Source organism: Rousettus aegyptiacus, unplaced genomic scaffold (genome assembly GCF_014176215.1).
Source record: "Rousettus aegyptiacus isolate mRouAeg1 unplaced genomic scaffold, mRouAeg1.p scaffold_m13_p_2, whole genome shotgun sequence".
In the NCBI taxonomy this organism is placed as follows: Eukaryota; Metazoa; Chordata; class Mammalia; order Chiroptera; family Pteropodidae; genus Rousettus; species Rousettus aegyptiacus.
This window is the reverse complement of record NW_023416295.1, coordinates 131711388-131729771: the sequence shown is the minus strand read 5'-3', so window position 1 is coordinate 131729771 and position 18384 is coordinate 131711388. Positions and strand designations below refer to the sequence as shown.

General features: G+C 45.6%; 1 protein-coding gene across 1 annotated transcript; it reads right to left on the bottom strand.

Moving 5' to 3' along the window:
* Positions 1-13: 13 nt before the first annotated feature.
* Positions 14-16450, bottom strand: ARF3 (ADP ribosylation factor 3). The gene is made up of 5 exons (XM_016151751.2): positions 16235-16450; positions 4753-4993; positions 3818-3928; positions 3466-3590; positions 14-2903 (listed from the first exon to the last, which is right to left on the bottom strand). Exons 2-5 carry the CDS (start codon positions 4898-4900, stop codon positions 2742-2744), a joined length of 546 nt encoding a protein of 181 aa, XP_016007237.1. The 5' UTR covers positions 4901-4993; positions 16235-16450; the 3' UTR covers positions 14-2741.
* Positions 16451-18384: the final 1934 nt, after the last annotated feature.

Sequence of the window (18384 nt, the reverse complement as noted above, 5' to 3'; positions counted from 1 at the left end):
TCTGCTCCAAAGCTGCATAAAACAAGTTTAATTTCCAACCAGGGTCACAGTCATCGCGTATCCCACATTTTGAGCAAGGAGAGAGAAGGTGAGTTATTAAACATATACAATCTACATTCCAGAGGAGAAAAAAAAAGAGAAAAAAATCAGTTCAGAACTGTAGTTACCACTATTAACACCACAAACTTTGGGGGGGAAAGTGGGGGAATCTCCAGGGAGAAGAAAGGCTGGAACAAAGGAAAGCATAAAATTAGACCTACCAGAGGAGACTAAGGGAGGGAGTGGGCAGAAATGGAATTAAACATCCAATCTCAAAAGAACTTTTAGGTGAATGGGAATGTAGAAAGGGCCACCCCCACCAAGGGCCTAGTAGTCAGGGATACTACCAAGATCACTTACTGCCCCCTGCTGGACAGATCTCGAGCAGCACCAAGGCAACTCCAAGGCAGCTTCCTAACACCTTTAGTCCCAGTAGTCCCTGGAGGCCTCCAAAATGAGGTGGGGGTGGGCATGAAGGAAAACCTATTTGGGACCAATATCAAACTAGGGAGGGTCAGAGAGGGGGTGAGGAAGGAAAAGAGGCAAAGTCCTCACCGACCACAAGGATATATAGAGTGGGGAATCCTAAGTAGGAAAGAAACAAGAAAAGGGGAGACAAACAGGCAACGGCACTGACTGAATTAGAAGGCAAAGAGTTGAGGGAGTGAGGCAGCACGAGCAAAAAACAATCTGAGGAATAGAGACAGAGGCAAAAAAAAAAAAAAAAAGTGTGGCGGGACATATTTGACATATTTGTGGAATCAGAGGAGTGAATACATGTTAAAATGAAATAGAAGCTCCAGCAACTCCCCTCGCCCCACCATACACACACATACACACAAAGGCCTAGAGAGCAAAAAACCTGCACATACCCACTGAAACTTGGGTAAGTAAAACATCACTAAGGAACTGGCACTGAGGGAGACACCCCGAGAACCTCTCTTTCACAGTTCAATCTAGGGTGGGATAAGGGGTATTGATCTGCCTGTTGTAGACAAAAGTGGCAGGAAGCCTGGCCTCATGGGGTGGGGCTTGGGACAGCTCTTCTGCGAAGGGGTCCCTCAGCCATGCTGTGGGGGGCCCTGGGTCCTGACCTTAGCAGAAAGGTATGGGCGGCCATCTTGGAGCTCAGGGCGCAGCCAGCACACACAGGAGCCCACAGAATAGCCACAGCTTCACAGAAACAGCAGAAGTCAGGACCTCAGGGACAAGCGCCCCCTGTAATGAGGGACGCAGTAGCAGCAGCTTTTGAACAACCACATAACAGGAGGAGGGCCCTGAAGACCACTGCATCCCACCAGCACCACCACTTCAGAGTTCTATTTCCTCCACCTCAACCCCCAGATCCATTTATGAGTGGCTGAAGAGGGCAGGGGAAAGCTGTTGGGATGGAGGTGGGAGGGACGGCAGGATGGTCTGAGGGACTGGAAACAGAAAATTGCCATCCTTCAGCACAACCTGAACTTTCTAGAAAAAGAATACTGGAGAATAGAGGAATTGATATTGAGGTCTGCTTATCACCCCCACTGTTCCACTCCCCACTCAACCACCAAGCCTGCTTTGGACAAGCTAGCAGGACTACTAGGGTGAGGAAACTTCTGACGAAGGACAGATGAACCACCCAGCCCCCAAGATCAGAAGATTGGGGTACAGAGGGGATGGGAAGGCAAGAATAGGACTGATCCATGCCTCCCCTTCTGAAAACAAAAGAAGATGAAGATGGAAAACCTGAGGCCCTCCCCCCAGTACTCTGGGTCCCAAACATACACCACAGTCTTGCTATCTCCGCCACCCCCTTAAGCTCCTGAGGAACAGATCTAAAGATGAGTGGGGGGAGAATCATTTGAACACTCTGAGCTGATAAGACTGAATGGGTTCCTCTCTCCTTCCCACTAACAAGGCAGAGCAAAATAGCATCTCCTTGGGAACAGTCATCTAGAAATAAATGCCGCCTCCCTGCCCTAAGCAGGGTGAAGAGAAGGATACAAGGAAGATGGTAGTATAAAATCCATCATCTGTCCTATCATCTAGGAAAACCTACCTGCAGAGAGGAAAAGAACCAGTAGCAAGACTGGGGCAGCTTTCCTTCCACCTTCTTCCCTTTATCTCATCAACAGGGAGGGGCAGATGATAAGCTAGAGTGGGCAGTGTCCTGGCTCCAAGCCCTGAGCTGCATTCCACCCCCTCCACCCTTCTCCCTGGCCCTCACATATATATTTTTCTGTACATGTATATACACGCGCACACATGCACGCACACACAGAGGCCCGTGCAATTTCCATGTAGAACAGGGAGAGGGTGGCAAAGGAAAGGAAGACGATAGGAGAGGGGCCTATAGGGAGAAGGGACTCAGATGCCAAGACCACAGCAATCAGAGCCAAACGAAGCAAATAGAGAGACTACCCCACCCCACCTCCTGAACCTCGGAGTATAAGGGGGGCAACCCATGAAACCATAACAACCTTGTTTTTGTTTTAAATCTGATAAATTGGAATGATTCATCATCAAGACAGCAACTGGGGACTGGTCACAGACAGGAAAAAGGAGGGGAGGCAGGAGAGGCTAGGCTCTTGTTGGGCATGCGGACATGATACCCAGGGTCCTGGCCACACTGGCAACGGGAAGGAAGTGGTAGGGTTGGGACAGGGAGACAGTAGGTATGTCAGGGGTGGCTGGGGCGGCTGGACAGGGCTGCCTGGCTCTCACTTCTTGTTTTTGAGCTGATTGGCCAGCCAGTCCAGGCCTTCATATAGCCCATCCCCGCTGGTGGCACAGGTGGCCTGAATGTACCAGTTGCGATGACGCAGGGAATGCAGGCCCAACTTGTCTGTGATCTCAGCAGCATTCATAGCATTAGGCAAATCCTAGAGTGCAAGGGAAACACACAAAAAGGAGACTCAGGATCTTTCAAAGGCTTCTAGAGCACCCACCTACTAACAAGATGTATACCAGTACCCTCTCTTCTTCCTCCACTGTAAGGACCCAGAACAAAATCCTAAAGAGCCACTTTGGATTTAGTCATCCTAGTACCCCCAATTCAAGGCACTAGAGGTCAATCCATTGGGTTGGTGGAAACCAAATATGGAATTGGTAGAGAAGTGATTCAGATTGGGAAAACAATCTGGTCTGTCTGATGTTAGGAGTGAGGGCAGTTCCATTGAAGCAGACAATAGGGAAGATGAAAGAGGGATTTGAAGTGATGTATCTACCACACCAATCTCTGAGGATAGAATGTTGATAATTGAAGCTGGGAGAGAGGACAAGAAGAGGAGCATAACGATGCCAATAAATCTCCTATTTCCCACACTTCCAAAATTGAGGGCATAGAACTTCCCATTCAGTAAGCTCCATACAATGAGCTCCAAGGCCCCTGATTTCTACAGCCAGGTTGCTCTCTCTCAAATTCAAGGATGGGAGAAGTCTCACCTGTTTGTTTGCAAAGACAAGGAGCACAGCATCCCGGAGCTCATCCTCTGCCAGCATCCTCATCAGCTCCTCCCGGGCTTCATTTACTCGTTCCCGATCATTGCTGTCCACCACAAATATCAACCCTAGGGAGGCACAGCATGGGCTGCACAGAGGTGACAGATGAACTCCCCTCCCCCACCACCAAAAGACAACACCCTCCTTATACCCTATAAATATTTGCTGCCTTTGCTCTTCTTCTCCCACCTCTAAGAGCTGCAGCAGGGTTGGCTGACCATAATCAACAATGACAGACGTACTCTGTTCAGACCCAACTGACCATGCCAGTCTCTGGGCAATTCATATGCCATACCTTGGGTGTTCTGGAAGTAGTGTCTCCAGAGAGGCCGAATCTTGTCCTGGCCACCCACATCCCAAACTGTGAAACTGATGTTCTTATACTCCACTGTCTCCACGTTGAACCCTTTGGGAAAAAAAACAGACAATGGCCACTTGGCTTCAAATATCAGGCCTATAAACGATGCCCCACTGGGTTCATTTGTTTCTCCTACCCTTGGCCATGATCCCAGCAAAGGAAAGTAAGCTCAGGCTTCCTCAGATCTGGCATTCCTTGACTTCAATTACTAAAGGCCAAAAAGAAAAACTAAGAGAAGTGGAAGAGGATGAGGAGGGCGAATCAGGAGGTTCAAAATCGCCTGAGTAATGTGCGTCAACCTTCCCAAGTCATTTTCTCAATCTCTGGCTCTCCCTTCAACAATAAATGATTCAGTTCCACTCCTGTACCACAGACTGTGGCCACCGGAGTCCCAGCTAAGAACTAGGGCCTTCGAGGCAGAGTGAAAAAGGAAGCTATAGTCTGGAGCCCCAAATGCAGAACCACCAATGGGTGATGATCTGGAGTTCCATCTATAAAGCAAATGTTTTCTCTCCCACAGGCAGGTCTTAACCAGGATCAGGGCCACCGAGGATCTAAACTGAAGCAATTCAGGGCCTCTGGCAAGAACATCAAAGCCCTTCACCTGCTTTCCAAACACCACAGAGAACAAACCAGCTCAGTACCTGAGGGCAACTGTTGAGTGCCAGGCTGCAAAAGTTCCCGCATCAGAGAAGGCGAGGGTAGGTGGGCAAACGGCAGCCCCGACACCTGCTAGTAAGCTAAATAACCATCTTTCCCTGAATCCCGCAAATTGCATGGACTTGCCTGTGGCCAGGTGGAGGATCTAGGAATAGGCCCCCTGCCTGGCTCAGCTGTTGGCATGAAAGCCTACATCCAAGCTGTGTCCTTACCAATGGTGGGGATGGTGGTGACGATCTCCCCCAGTTTCAGCTTATATAGGATGGTAGTCTTTCCTGCAGCATCCAGACCCACCATCAGGATGCGCATCTCCTTCTTTCCAATCAGGCTCTTGAGAAGGTTTCCAAAGATATTACCCATGATCACAGCAGCTGTTTTCTGAGGACAGTTGGGCCCAAGCGGGGGCAGTGGCAATCTGGTTTTGGCCTGGTCCCTGGTATGGAGGACTTGGTCCTAGGCAAAGAAATGTAAACTCATTACTCCCATCTTCTTGTCAGGATTTGATGTAAACGGAATTTGTTAAAGCCATAGCTGGAGGACTATGAAGACTGAGGCCCACTCAGACACATCCTGAGCCTTTGGGAGCAGAGACAAAGCAGTAAGCACTCAGGATCCCTGCTCTGCCAGGGATCTACCTGTGTGACTTTGGAAAAGTTACTTCCCCTGTCCATATCTGCACCTGCAAATGGAGGGGTGTTGAACTAGATGATTTCTAAAGTCCTTTCCATTCCAACAATCTATACCTACCTCAAGGTGTTGCAAGATCATTAATACCCCTCCCTCCCCCCAACATTACCCTGGAAAGGGCTGGAAAGGAGGGAGTAGAATGAGGAGTGGCTCTTTGTGACTCCTGACAAGGTTCAGGCTTGCCAGGTTCCCAAGGTTTAAGCTCACTGCTCTAATCAAGAGACTGCTTCTTCCTTTCCCATATTTTTGCAATACCTTCCTTCTACATACCAAAATTAATGTGGAAAAAATAAGAAAGCAACATGCATAAAAGAGGCTGATCCTCTCCACTCTGTGAAATGGTTGCTGAAGTTGTGCCCTGTTCATACAACAGTGCACTGAGAGTTGGGAGGCTACCCCTCATTCCTCAGCCAGGCAAATACTAGGTTTGCCACGACCCATTCAAGGACAGCTGCTCCACATGGTCAACTGTAATGAGGCTTTCTTTCCCTGCTTCTTCCCTAACCCCTTCAGTCTATTTGCCACATAGCAGCCAGACTGATTTTAAAACCAAAATCAAGTCATGTTGCTCCCCTGTTCAAAACCCTCTCTTGGCTTCATGTCTCCCTTTCAATAAAACCCAAAGCTATATCATGGTCTACAAGGTCCTGCACAATTTGCATTTCCCTGCTTATTTCATCAGATCTCCCCTTTGCTTACTCCACTTCGATTCCCCAAATACTTGCCTGCCTCTTAGCATTTGTACTTGCTATTTGCTCTGCCTGGAATGCTTTCTCTTCCACAGACCCTTCCTAGAGTACTCCTGCACTTCCTGCACATGTCTGTTCGAATGTCACCTTATCAAAGAGGCTTTCCAGAACCACCTATACCACACACACACACCTCTCTCTACTCCATTTATCCTATTTTTCTTCATAGCATTTATTACCATGTGACACATTTGTTTCTTGCTGCATTGTTTTTCTCCTCCTACTGTGTCAGCGTCTTACCTATTTTGCTCACTGCTGTGCTGAGTAGTGCCTGGCACAATAGCAGTTGAATAAATGAACTAACTCCCAGGGTCTCTACTGACCTCACTAGCAGCTCACTCACATCAGCCGCTTATGCCTGGTACATAGTAGGCCCTTAATAAACACCTGCTGAAAAAAATGAAAGGAGCAGAAGAACCATTATAAGGTACAAAATGCCCTCCCCAACTAATGGCCCCAACAGACAGGATCATAGAGTCATTCATTCCTGCTCTTCTTCTCCCCCTTCCCTATGGCATAGTACAGCCATATAAATGCATTTTTAAAACAACAATGAAATGGGGGTTCAAAATCTATCATGCCAGCCAGTTCTCCATGCCTGTAGGAGACATGTGTCAGCGGGCAGCTTATTCAGCAATCACCATATGCCAGCTGCTGGCATTCTTTGTAGAGTCTGGGAACCAGAGATACATACACACACCCCAAACCCAGCAGGCAAAAGAACAGGTCAAGACAGAGTGCACCCAAACCCAAGAATGTGAAAAGTAGATGGGGAGGAATCTTATTTGCAAGCTAAAGCATGGGGGTTTGGTGGGAATTTAGTTGTTTTTTCAAAAACTATTTCAGGTTTGTTTGTTTGTTTTTTCCTAATCTCCTCAGTTTGCAGCAAATTCCAGACTAGTACCAAGAGGCCAGATCAACAGCCCCTGGAGACCAAAGTACTAGTTTCTCCAAAAAACAGAAACAATGAGTGCTTATGGAATGTTTCATCTTCAAAGGCCTCCCCCAGACATCCACTAATGAACCAGGCGTGGTGCTCCTGGTAGGTTCCCCAGATGAGCCCTGCCCTTGACCGAGGGCTCACACCTCAGGGGGGAGGACCTGGCTCAACCTTAGGGCCCAATTTCAGCCGAGTCACTCAATAGCCAGTCTCCCTGCCCATCCTGCCTCAACCCACCGAAGCAGAAAGATTCTTGCGGATCCCTGAAGCAGGTGGGGACACCTGGCCAGCCAACAAGGTCAGATCCCACCAACCCTGGCAATCTGCGGTAGTCAGACTGCTGGTTCTGCTACCATCACCTCCAGAAATTTAAACCCTCCCCATGTCTTCCTAGTTTTCATTCTGTCTCCTGTTCAGATAGCCTTTCCTTCAGCTCTAATAGACACTCTGCTATAAAAGTTAGGTAATAAGGCTTTGGCCCAGATTATGAATTACATTTATACCATACATTTATCTTGCTGTCCTTCATGATGGGAACTATTGCTGATTAAATTATTACCAACCATGAGTACAGCAGTGACTGAAAAATACCCCTCGTCCCAGAACATGCATACACTCTGTCCTTTGGTTTGTAAGCTATCATTCTAAAGTCTTGATTCAAAAGCTGATCAGTGTTACATTTATTTCTATTTCCTGGCATGCCACATCAAGGCCCCTGAATGAACCACTCATGTGGTATTTGTCACCTTGTGGAGCTTTTTCCCTTCTTTTATAAGTTTGTACATTGACTGTCTCCCCAATTAACTATGTATTCTCCATGGGAAGGGCTATGCCTTTTATTTATTTTGTACCTGTCCTTACTCCCAGTGCAAAGCCCACTGGAGTTCAATCAAGCACACCGGCAGATTTAAGCCCCATTTGAGGATGTCCTTGTATTTCTTCTGTCCTAGCAGTACCTGGTATCTATGTAATGCACAGATGGTTCCTTAGCTATCCTGTCAATTCTTGGCCATTTTCCACACATATCTGACTCTGGGACTAGTTTGGGAGAAGAACTAGAAATCGAAAATTGGTGGAATTTTTTCTTGCCATTTAATATACAATGAGGCTGATGGATAACTAACTACAATGTATCTCTTGGGACAGCCCAGGACTTTAAAATCAATGGACACTATGATTCCTCTTTAATATCATCAGCAGCTTGATTCAGATGAGCATTCCAAAAGGGGTAGTGGCTTTGTCTTGGCTTTCTCTGTCCCTACCTATTACCAGAGAGCATGCTGCCCCTACTACCAAGATGGTAGTAACTTTCAGCTTTGTGACATGAACACCTATCTTTGGCTATATAGCCGATTCTCACTTTGACCATAAAGCATTCCTATAAAAAGCTCTGGGAAGCAGAATGGCAAAACCAAACAGACCCGGATTGTTTCCTTATGTATTGTATAGCCTATAGTTACTCTTTTACCACAGATGGCACTCCTGTGTGGATAGGGCAAAATGCCAGGGTTCCATGGGTGGGTAGAAACCAGGAATCAGCAGTTTTAACTGAAGGCGAGTAGCTCAAGATGAAAAATGGAATACAGTAATATCTCTTAACTAAAAGAATACCTCAACTTTCTATTTTACAGTCATAAGCTTTATTATCAGTGGTAAAAACAATAATTGCTTTAAAAATGTGTTCCAGTACAATCTGTGTGGGACACTGCATGAGTTTAATCAAGTGCAGTGGCTGATTTAAGCCTCATCTGAGAATGTCCTCACTGAGGACCACTCACTGTCCCCAATCCCCTCACCCAGGAGAGGTAAGCTGTTGCTGTAACTGGCTGCTCAGCCATCTTGGCTTATGTGTGTTGCAGGAACATGCCTGCCTTGCTCTCTAGGTGATTTCGAGAGTAACAGCTCAACTTGCCATGCACATTCCCCCTGCTTGACTCCAGGGACTGGCTCAGGCATGTGTCTTGAGACACCTCTGAGACTCCTGATCTGGCATTGCCTCCTCTTCTCCAGGATGCATGGGTCCAGGGAAAGAAATACCAGTCTCCCAAACTCTCTGCTGCCAGGAAGGGTGCACCAAAAAGAAGCTTTGTTCCCAGATAATTTTCAAATTGAAATATCACTAATAGAGATGCTATTTTTAGCACAGCCAATAGAGCAGACCAATAAAATTTAAGTAAACAAAAGCAGGGCCTGCTTGTATTTAGTTCCCTTAATGCAGCTGGCTTGTGACCTCTATAAGTTTTCTCAGTTTTTAATTCAAGAACACTGTAATTAGCACACAAGAACTCTTAGATTAGTATCTCAATGATTTCAACTGGACTCAAAGATTTCCCAAAGCCAAAGAATAGCTTCTGATGTCAGCTTCTATCCATTCATTAAACATTTATTGAGTATGCTAAACTAGGGATATATAAAGGAAGACAATTTCTGCCTTCATGAAACTCAGTCAATGGGAAAAAAAAAGACTAGTAAACAGAGGACCACAAAACAGTGTGAGGGTAAAAGTGGGGTAAGCATATACTATTATGGGAACAGAAGCCTGGAGCAGTTTATCAAGACTGGGAGGTAAAAGACAATTTTCAGACATGATTCTCAAGTCACACCTGAGCTGACTCCTACAGGAAAAGTAGGAAGTAATCAGACAATAAAGAAGAGGGAATGGGGCAGAAGGAACAGTGTTTACAAAGACATAAAGACTTGAGTTAGAGATAACACGTATTAGCCAAAGCCAGGTGTGACTGGGAAGTAATTTGGATGCTTCGTGGTAAGTAAAAAAAGAAGTGATGAGCCTGGAGAGATAAGCAAGGGCTACATCATGAAGGGCCTTAAAGGCCATACTGAGAAACATGATCAGATATGTGCTTTAGAAACAACATTCTAGTAGCAGTTTAGGGAATAAATTAAAACCGGAAAGACTAGAGGCATAGAGAACACTAAGGAGGTACAGTAATACATATGTGAAATCAGAAATTCTTAACCAGAGGCGGCAAGAGCAGGACAGATTGGCAACATTAAAATAGTAGAAGCCACAGGATTTAACAACTGATTAAAAGTAGGAAGGAATAGAAGAGTCAAGATTCTCAGGTTTCAGGCCTGGATGATTCAGTGGCATTTCTTTAGACAGAAAATAAAAAAAGGAACAGATCTGAGAGTAAAGATGTTTGTTTTTAGATTAAATGTTGATTCTGAGGTGCTACATCATGAAGCACAGCAGGTAAGTCTGGGCTGCATATTTGGGAATCATCTGCACTGATAGTAAATGAAACCATAGAGGAACCAAGATAATCCAAGGTGGCTGTAGTTACTGACTGCCTACCCAACAGCCATTCTTTCCTTTCTGTCTTCTAACAGAACCCCTAATTTTTTCAGATGTTGGGACAGCAGGGTATGATATACCCTTCCCCAGCCCCAGGGTATGAAAACTGATTAGCCTAAAGGATGCGGGCATTCCATTTCCCCTGCCAGTGAAGGAGTCACCAGTGGTCATGTCCTAATTCTAGCCAATAAGATATAAAGAAAGTATGCTTGGAGCATCTGGGAAAGTTTTCCTCAGTCTTAAAAAAGGACATATGGCAATGTTCTCTTGTTCAGCCTTTAGATGTTGATGTAGGAAGATAAGATGCTGGAGTAATCTTAGGACCACGAAGAGACAGACTCTACGATGTCAGAGCAGAAAAATGAAGAAAACGTGGGTCATGAATAACAGTGTCAAGCTGGCAGATTAAAAACAAACAAAAAATCAACAAAAAAAGTGTTCTACCCCTAGATAAATTTGTGTGTGTGCATGGTAAAAATACACATGAAAAAATTTACCATTTTAACCATTTTTAAATGAAAAGTTTAGTGGCATTAAGTACATTCACATTGTTGTGCAACCATCATCGCCATCCATCTCCAGAATTTCTTCATCTTCTCAAACTCAAACTCTCATCCCCCCTCCCCCTGGCAACCTCCATTCTACTTTCTGTCTCTATAAAATTGACTATTCTAGGAACCTGATAAGTGGAACCACATAGTGTGTCCTTTTGTGTCCTCTCCGCCTAGACTTCTTGCTATATGCTATAATAAATCTCCTTATTTTTTGAGTAACAGATATTTTTAGTAACAGATATTTTTTTCTATCTTTTGCCAACTGATACATCCTGATATATATAGGGAGAGTGTGTACAGTGAGACAGGAGAAAAGTCCAAAAGCAGAAACCTGAGAAACATCAACATTTAAAGCAGTGGGCAAAAAATGAGGCCAGGAAAGAGAATAAGAAGCAACTTGAAGGGTAGAAAGGAAATATAGAGAGTAATACATCACAGACACCAATAAGGAAAGAACATTAAAAAAAAAAAAAAGGAAGCCCAAAGGCTATAGAAAGGCCAAATTAATATAAGGCCTGAAAGATACCTATTGATTTAGCTACTAGGCAATCAAGGATGACCTTGTTATAAATTAAAACATACCTAACTAAAATTAGGCTCCATTTAATTTGATTAGCAGTGTTTAGGCTCAAGTCAGAATCTTTATGCCAGTTTCTCCTCTAGTCCAATCTGACTCCAGTACAGGATAACCTGAAGAAGGCCACAAAACAAGCAAAGAAGAATCCTAAATCACCATGTCAACAGAGATCTAGACACTGGGAAGGGTCTGGCTTTTCCCATGGACAACCCTCAGCAAGTGAGTCAGAACACAGCATCAGATCTGTTTCAGAATACATAGCCTAGCCGGATAAAACAGATACCAGATAAAAACTAGACTCATTTGTTTCTCTGGAACATTCTGTGGCACTGCCCTCTAACCAAAGCTTTCAGTATGCTATATTCTTAGAATCTGATCAGTTTACAATTGCTTCATCTCCTATTATTCTATGGCTGCTCTAATGCCCACATCTATAGCCTTGAATACTGAGAACACTATAGTTTCCTAATTACAAAATCACTGAAATTCCATGAGTAGTCAGCCTAAAGCCCTAATAAACCTTTGCCCTCAATCTAACTGTGCAGATCAAGATGGAGCTGCCAGCAAACAGATAAAACAGGAAGCTAGGGTTTGGACAAGACCATTATAGAGCACCTTAACAGTACAGAAGACAGAACTGCCTACCTTGGAGAGTAAAAGTCATTTGTGATCCCTTATCACCTCAAACACACTTCTCTAGGAATTATGACAGTATGTTTTATTCATATTTGTCCCCACTCTCCAGAGCTGGAACTTCCCAAATAATATTCCGTTAATGCATTACAAGACAGCTGGAGATAATGATCCCATCAGCACTGTATGGCTACACAGGGTTTAAGATGGCTAGAGGCCTTGGGCCAGCCATCTTATATTACAAGCGGCTATGTCTGTCTCACTAATACCATTTTCTGTGTATGTCAAGATGGGAAAAAGTTTGGGAAGTACTTCACTAGACTATGAACCTCTTGCCAGCAGGGACTGTGCCTTACTCATGTTTCATGTCCCCAACTTCCAGCACTATAACCTGTAGCTAGATTTGACATGCTTATGGAGAAACACACTACTGATGGAGGCAAAACATTTGTGAGGTTGAGGAAGAGGTTATTCTTTAGGTAATCACCAATCCTTTTCTTGAATCTGACAAAGTAGAGAAGTGGTTTCTATATTCTCAGAGCCCTACGGTTCCTTGAACAGGATTCGGAGGCTGCTTTGGAGAAAGGATAAACCATGAAAGGTTCTAATTATGCTCACCAACTCTCCACCACAACTCTCTTAACACAGAGTGACTCCACTTTTACTCATTTTATATACTAGACTTCAAACAGGATTTTACATAAGGTAAGGTTCGATAACATTTATGCTGGACATTCTGTGTATATGCTCATAAAGGAAGGGTTATGCTAGGCTCTCACCAATAATGGGAGAGCTAAAAAGTATCATGAGATCTGCCACACCTAGTCATCTCACCTTTCTTCAGGAATATGGTGATAATGGTGGATCCTTGAAATCTCAGCCATTTCCTTTTTGGTCCATGTGGTGTAGCAGATCCTTTGCAAAAGTCCATGACAAAGATCTAACACATTTATGGAATCCCTACATCAGTTCTTTCCAAGACTACAATACAGAACCTTCACACGTTTGTGGAACTCTTTCCAAATGTTCCCCATGTCTTTTCAGAATCAAAAAAAGTTTATCAGCAATCCACCGATATTTGTGACAGATGTTAGAAAGGTAGACTTACACAGATATCACAACTCTGAACCTTAATATAGTACATTTTGCAATATACTCAGAGGTAAACTTTTAAAGGAGATATGACTAAATAAAGGAAAGAGAAGATACTGAAAAGTTCATTGGGACCTAAAATAATGGAACCCAGGAATCTAAATCCTGACCTAGGTCAATCAGGGTATGCCTTTATAGAAGAGTTAACCATTATCTCAGAGTCATGCTGACTTTTTAAAACATGAACAGTATTCTTGAGCCCCCACATTCTCACCCTACATTCAATCTGATGGTTCAGGGCCCCTGCCTTGCTTCAGCTTCACCTCCCACTCAGGCAGCAGGAGCTGCCTCTGTGAGGCTGATGCTGAAAAAAGATTGCACTGCTCACAAGCCTACGACCAGCACAGAAAGTCATGGTAACAATCGCCCCTCTAACACAGGCAACTCAGGCGGCAGGTTGTTTTTGGTTTTGTTTGTTTGTTTCTGTTTTGTAAATCTTTAAGGTAGCCCTGAGAGCTCATCTTATTATTACTATTGTAATGATGATTATTAATAGCAGCTAACATTTACTTGGGGGCTTACTATGTGCTTTATGCAATACTAAGTGCTTTGTGTGTATTATCTCATTTAACCCTCATGCCGTTACTATAAACTAGGTATTATCATTATTGTACTCTTTACAGATGAGGAAAATGAAACTAAGAGAATATAAATAATTTCACCAAAATCATACAACTAGTAATAGCAGAGGTGAGATCTGAACCCAGTTTTGTTCGATTCCAAGTCCACACTCTTAATTATTATACCATTTTGCTTCTAAATTCACCTGCAACAAAAATGACAATGAAAGCCAAACAGTTACATGCTTTGCATCTCAGGACCCTCGGCATCCATTTCTAAGGGTATATAGGAAAGCAGATTCCATAATTTCCCTCAGTTATTTACTCAGCTTGAACAAACCTGGTTTTAAAGAAGTTCCTCCTTCTAACCAACAAATCCTGCCCACTGTCCTCTGAGTCCATTTTCCCTTATTATGACTTCAGTGGAAGAGAGCACCAGAGATGAAAACACAATATGACCCTTTGTGCACTTAAGACTTCACTTCCACTCTCTCTAGCCTGCTGTCTGCCTTCTTTTATACTTGCATTCAGTTTAGTAATAGCAGCTACCATTCATTGGCATCAATCCTGTGCCAGGCACCACATACATACACTGGCTCCCTCCTCCATGATCTTTAGGATCCCAATTTGCACACAACACTTTGAAGGACTTGCAGCTCATGGAGAGACTACCCTCTGCCCACAATGGGAAATCAGGAGATCTTGAATTTCAAATAAATAATGACTATGTGTTCTAGTAATATTTTTATTTTGTGGCCTTAGTTTCCATTATCCATGCCTGTTTTGTGCCACTTAGGAAAGTGGAGAGACCCAAGACTTCTTAAATATAAAGGCTAAAGTACTATACACAACCTCACTCAGTTTTCTCCAGGCACTCTTCCTGACCAAGACATCTCTTTCTCTCTCTTTAAACTGTAGTAAGAAAGCTTTGAGTTCTATCCTTTCACATCCTGTATTCATTCATCATGGATGCCTACCATGTGCATATGCATTCTGGAATATGCAAGATGAGTTCAAATTCCTGCACTCAAGAAGTTTAGCCTCTTTAGGAAAGCAAGACATGTACATAAAAATTATGACTACACAAAGTAATAATTCTACACTGGGAGCAGGAGGCAAGTGAATGTGTAACACATGGGGTCCCTTCCCCTCTGAATCCAAGGTCAATGATTCATTCTGCGAAAAGGTGAATTCAATGGATCAGTTCCTTTCTGAGAATGAGCTTTTACAGACATGTTATTCAAACTCCAGTCTAATGTGCAATAACCACTGTTTCACTCCAGTCATAGCAAATGGAGACACCCCAATAGCAAGCTCAAGACAAAATGGCAGCAAATTGGGGACAGGGAAGGAAGTATGCAGAGACTAGATGCTGTCTTCTTGCACTGACCCAAGCAATCAGACTCCTGCAGCAGATCTCCTACCAATAAAACTTTCATGCCACATACCGGGGTGACCCAATCCAACAGCAGCAGAGACAGGTTTTAAGTTACACTTCTCCCTCACCCAGATGACCTCACTATTTCTTCTCACTCCTGACCACATACCACACTCCTCCTGGCCAGGCCAGAGGGAGACTGGCAGTAATTCAACCCAGAAAGAAGGGAACTCCCCCAAAACAGGAGCTACCACTTTGCTAATCAAATGGCCCGTTTAAACAGGGAACTCCACCTCCCCCTCCTTTCCTCAAATATTGGTGTAAGCAATGGCTTCATTTTCTGTTCCGGGAATCCTGGGACTTCCTAAAGAAAAAAAGCGGATTGGAAGGCACAAACTCAGAGGCAGCGACAAGATGCTCCCTCCTCCCGAGACCGCCCCCGCTTCGCCTGGGGGAGGAAGGCAGCACCTCTCTTCTCCAAGCAAGATCAGATCCCCCTCCCCCTTCTGCCTCCTCTCCTCCCTCTCCCCACCTGCTACCCTCTTCTCAACATGCGGTTCCCAAGACCCGAAAGCGCAACCTCCACCAGAATAGTGCCCCTTGGGTACCCCACTAGCCTGCCGTACCGGCTGCTCCCTGAACCCCCTACGTCCCCCTGCCCCACAACAGGGGGAGGGGGTCACCACAGTAAGGTTTCTCTGTGGTCTCCTATTAATAAGGTTGAGGGGAAGATGGGGTAGGAAAAAGCAGCATTCCTTACCCTGCCAACAGGAAAAGGATACAAAACAGTCATCACCGCCCCCGCATCACCTCTCCCTGGACGGCTTTCCTCCCCCTCAACCCTCTACCCCTCGAAAGCCCACCTAATGCAGGCGAGGGGAACCTGACTGCAGCCCAGGTCGCCCCCCTTGTGCGAGATGGGGCGCAAATCCATGTGTGCCCCTCACCCCCACCCCCACCCCAGCTCCGCGTCCTTCAAATGCGGGGGTAGGCTTGAGGCTGGCCCGGCGCCCCCTCTCCTAGCTCTCGGGTGGGAAGGACCACACCGCCCCATGCCTGGCACCAGGCATGGTGGGGGGGTTATCTCCTCAGCCCCCTCCCCAAGCCTCTCCTCTATCAGGACCCGCCTTCCCTCCCCAGCCCCTCACCTGTTCTTGCTCCCAAGCTCTGCCGCTGCGGCCGCCGCCTCCGCAGGTTCCGCTTGGCTCTCGCTCCACTCCCTCCGGCTCCCCCAGCCGATTTCGGCGCGGCTCTTCCCTTGGCCCCGCTCCCTGACTCCCTCCTTCCTTCCTTCTACCTAGCACCGGAAGCCGCGACGGCGACAAGAGCTGTGCCGCGAACCCCCACCCCCAGACTGGGATACTTCCCACCTCCCCGATCGCGCGAGAGCTGAGCGGTAGCGAGCGGCAGTTCTCGCGAGATCTATCACCATGGCAGCGGCTGCAGCAGAGGCCGCTGGGTGTTAGAGCTGAAGTCCCGGTGGGGGCCGAAATGGGGTGGGAGGCAGCGGGGTTCCGAGGTGGGAGTTAGGCAGTGAGGATGAAGCAGTGGAGGCTGAGGTGACAATACAAGCTCTAGGGCTATACCTGAAATTTAAGGACTGGGTCGCGTGCTAGCGACACTGGAGACTGCGGTTGGGCTGAGAGGCAGAGGGGTGAGGGTGTGCTCCTTGGGCAAAGCCAGGTCCTCCAGACCACATCTTTATTTCTTAACCAAGGTTAGCAACATCCCCGAGAGCCGTCTCTACAGCAGTGTTGCTGCTTACCACTCCTAACCTAAGACTAAGTTACTCAGGCGTCTGAATAAAGAGATCCTTTCTTCTAAAGAAGGAAACAGAGAGGGATGAATTTAAAAGAATGAAGGAAACTCAACTCTGGGCCAAGTAGGAAGTTGGAATGTGAAAGACTAAAACGGTTGAAGCCTAATATTCAAAGATGTGCTTTGAGGAAAAGTACCCAGATAATTACGAATTTCAGTATCCCAAGGAATGTGAGAGACTTTGCACCCATAATCCTGCCAACCCCCATTTCGCTCATACTCATTTCTTACTCATTTCTGCACCTGGTCTAGACATGCAAAGCTGCCTTGGAACAGTCATGGCTGTGATAGGAGGGCAGTAGTAATGCCAAGGACAGATGAAGATACTTTTAAGTGCCCTCTCTCTATATATCCACGGTAATATAAGGGAACAGATAGCTCTTCCCTAAGACCTGAACCAAAATTGTTGCTTTTCTGGATTTTTTACCTTGTTTCTTGACTCCTTCTAAGAAGGACTAGGCTGGTTTACATAGCCACATTATGTATGCCTCTTGTCCCCATTAATCTCTGGTATATAAATTCTCCATTCTCTCCCTCTAATCCCAGTCTGTTTTCTCTTGTATTTTAACCTGGAAAATAACATGGAATGTGAAGCCAAGAGGATCCAAATTTAAGATGGTGAGGCATGAAGCGGATAACAAGGAGTATGTTTATAACAGAGTTGTATCTCTCCTAGGCCGATGCCATTAAGGGTCTTTGCCCTGCTAAACTCTGTTTTATTTAAATGGCAGAAGACTCCTCCAGTGTTATTACAGATGTCTAGAGTGGGCCCTATGATACCTCCGCATGATTACTCTTTCCATTTCTTTTCCAAGAATTTTCTAGCAACACCCCACCAGGTTATGCACCCACACTGATCATGAAAATTATACTTTACAACCCCCCTTTCCTAGTACCAACCACACCAACATGCCTTGTGGATAGGAGGCAGGACCTGTAAGTGTTCCTGCCCAAGACATCATTCAGATCCTCTAGCAGTTGGGTTTAGGTGTGCCGAAAGGATGCAAATGGTGTCAGCCTAATATGGTTAGCAGCAAGTACTATGGTATTTGAGTCAGAAGTGATGAATGGGACTGCAGAATCCCAGTCCTCTGTCCTTCAGCCCTCTGGAGTCTTGAGAGAAAAGTGTCTTGCAGCATCACTGGGTGATTACCATGGAGCAAACAAGCAAAGACAGGAGGGGGTGCTGCCCAGCTGGCAATCAGCCAGTTATGACACTCCCCAGCTTCCCAACTACTTGAAAGGCTAAGAGAGAAGGGCTCATCCAGAGCTGAAGGAGGCAAAGAGGCCTAACTTACAGTTCATCAGTCTTTTTCCCTCCCTCTGGCTTCCACTGGAGCTAAGTAAAAGCTGAAATTGTAGCCACCCCACTCTTTGGGTTGCACATTCCCACTCCTGCCACTGACCCCAGGCCTGGGCCTGAGCCCAGCGCGTGTGTGTGCGTGTGCCGGCAGCAGGGGTGGGGAGGGGGGTGTTGGCC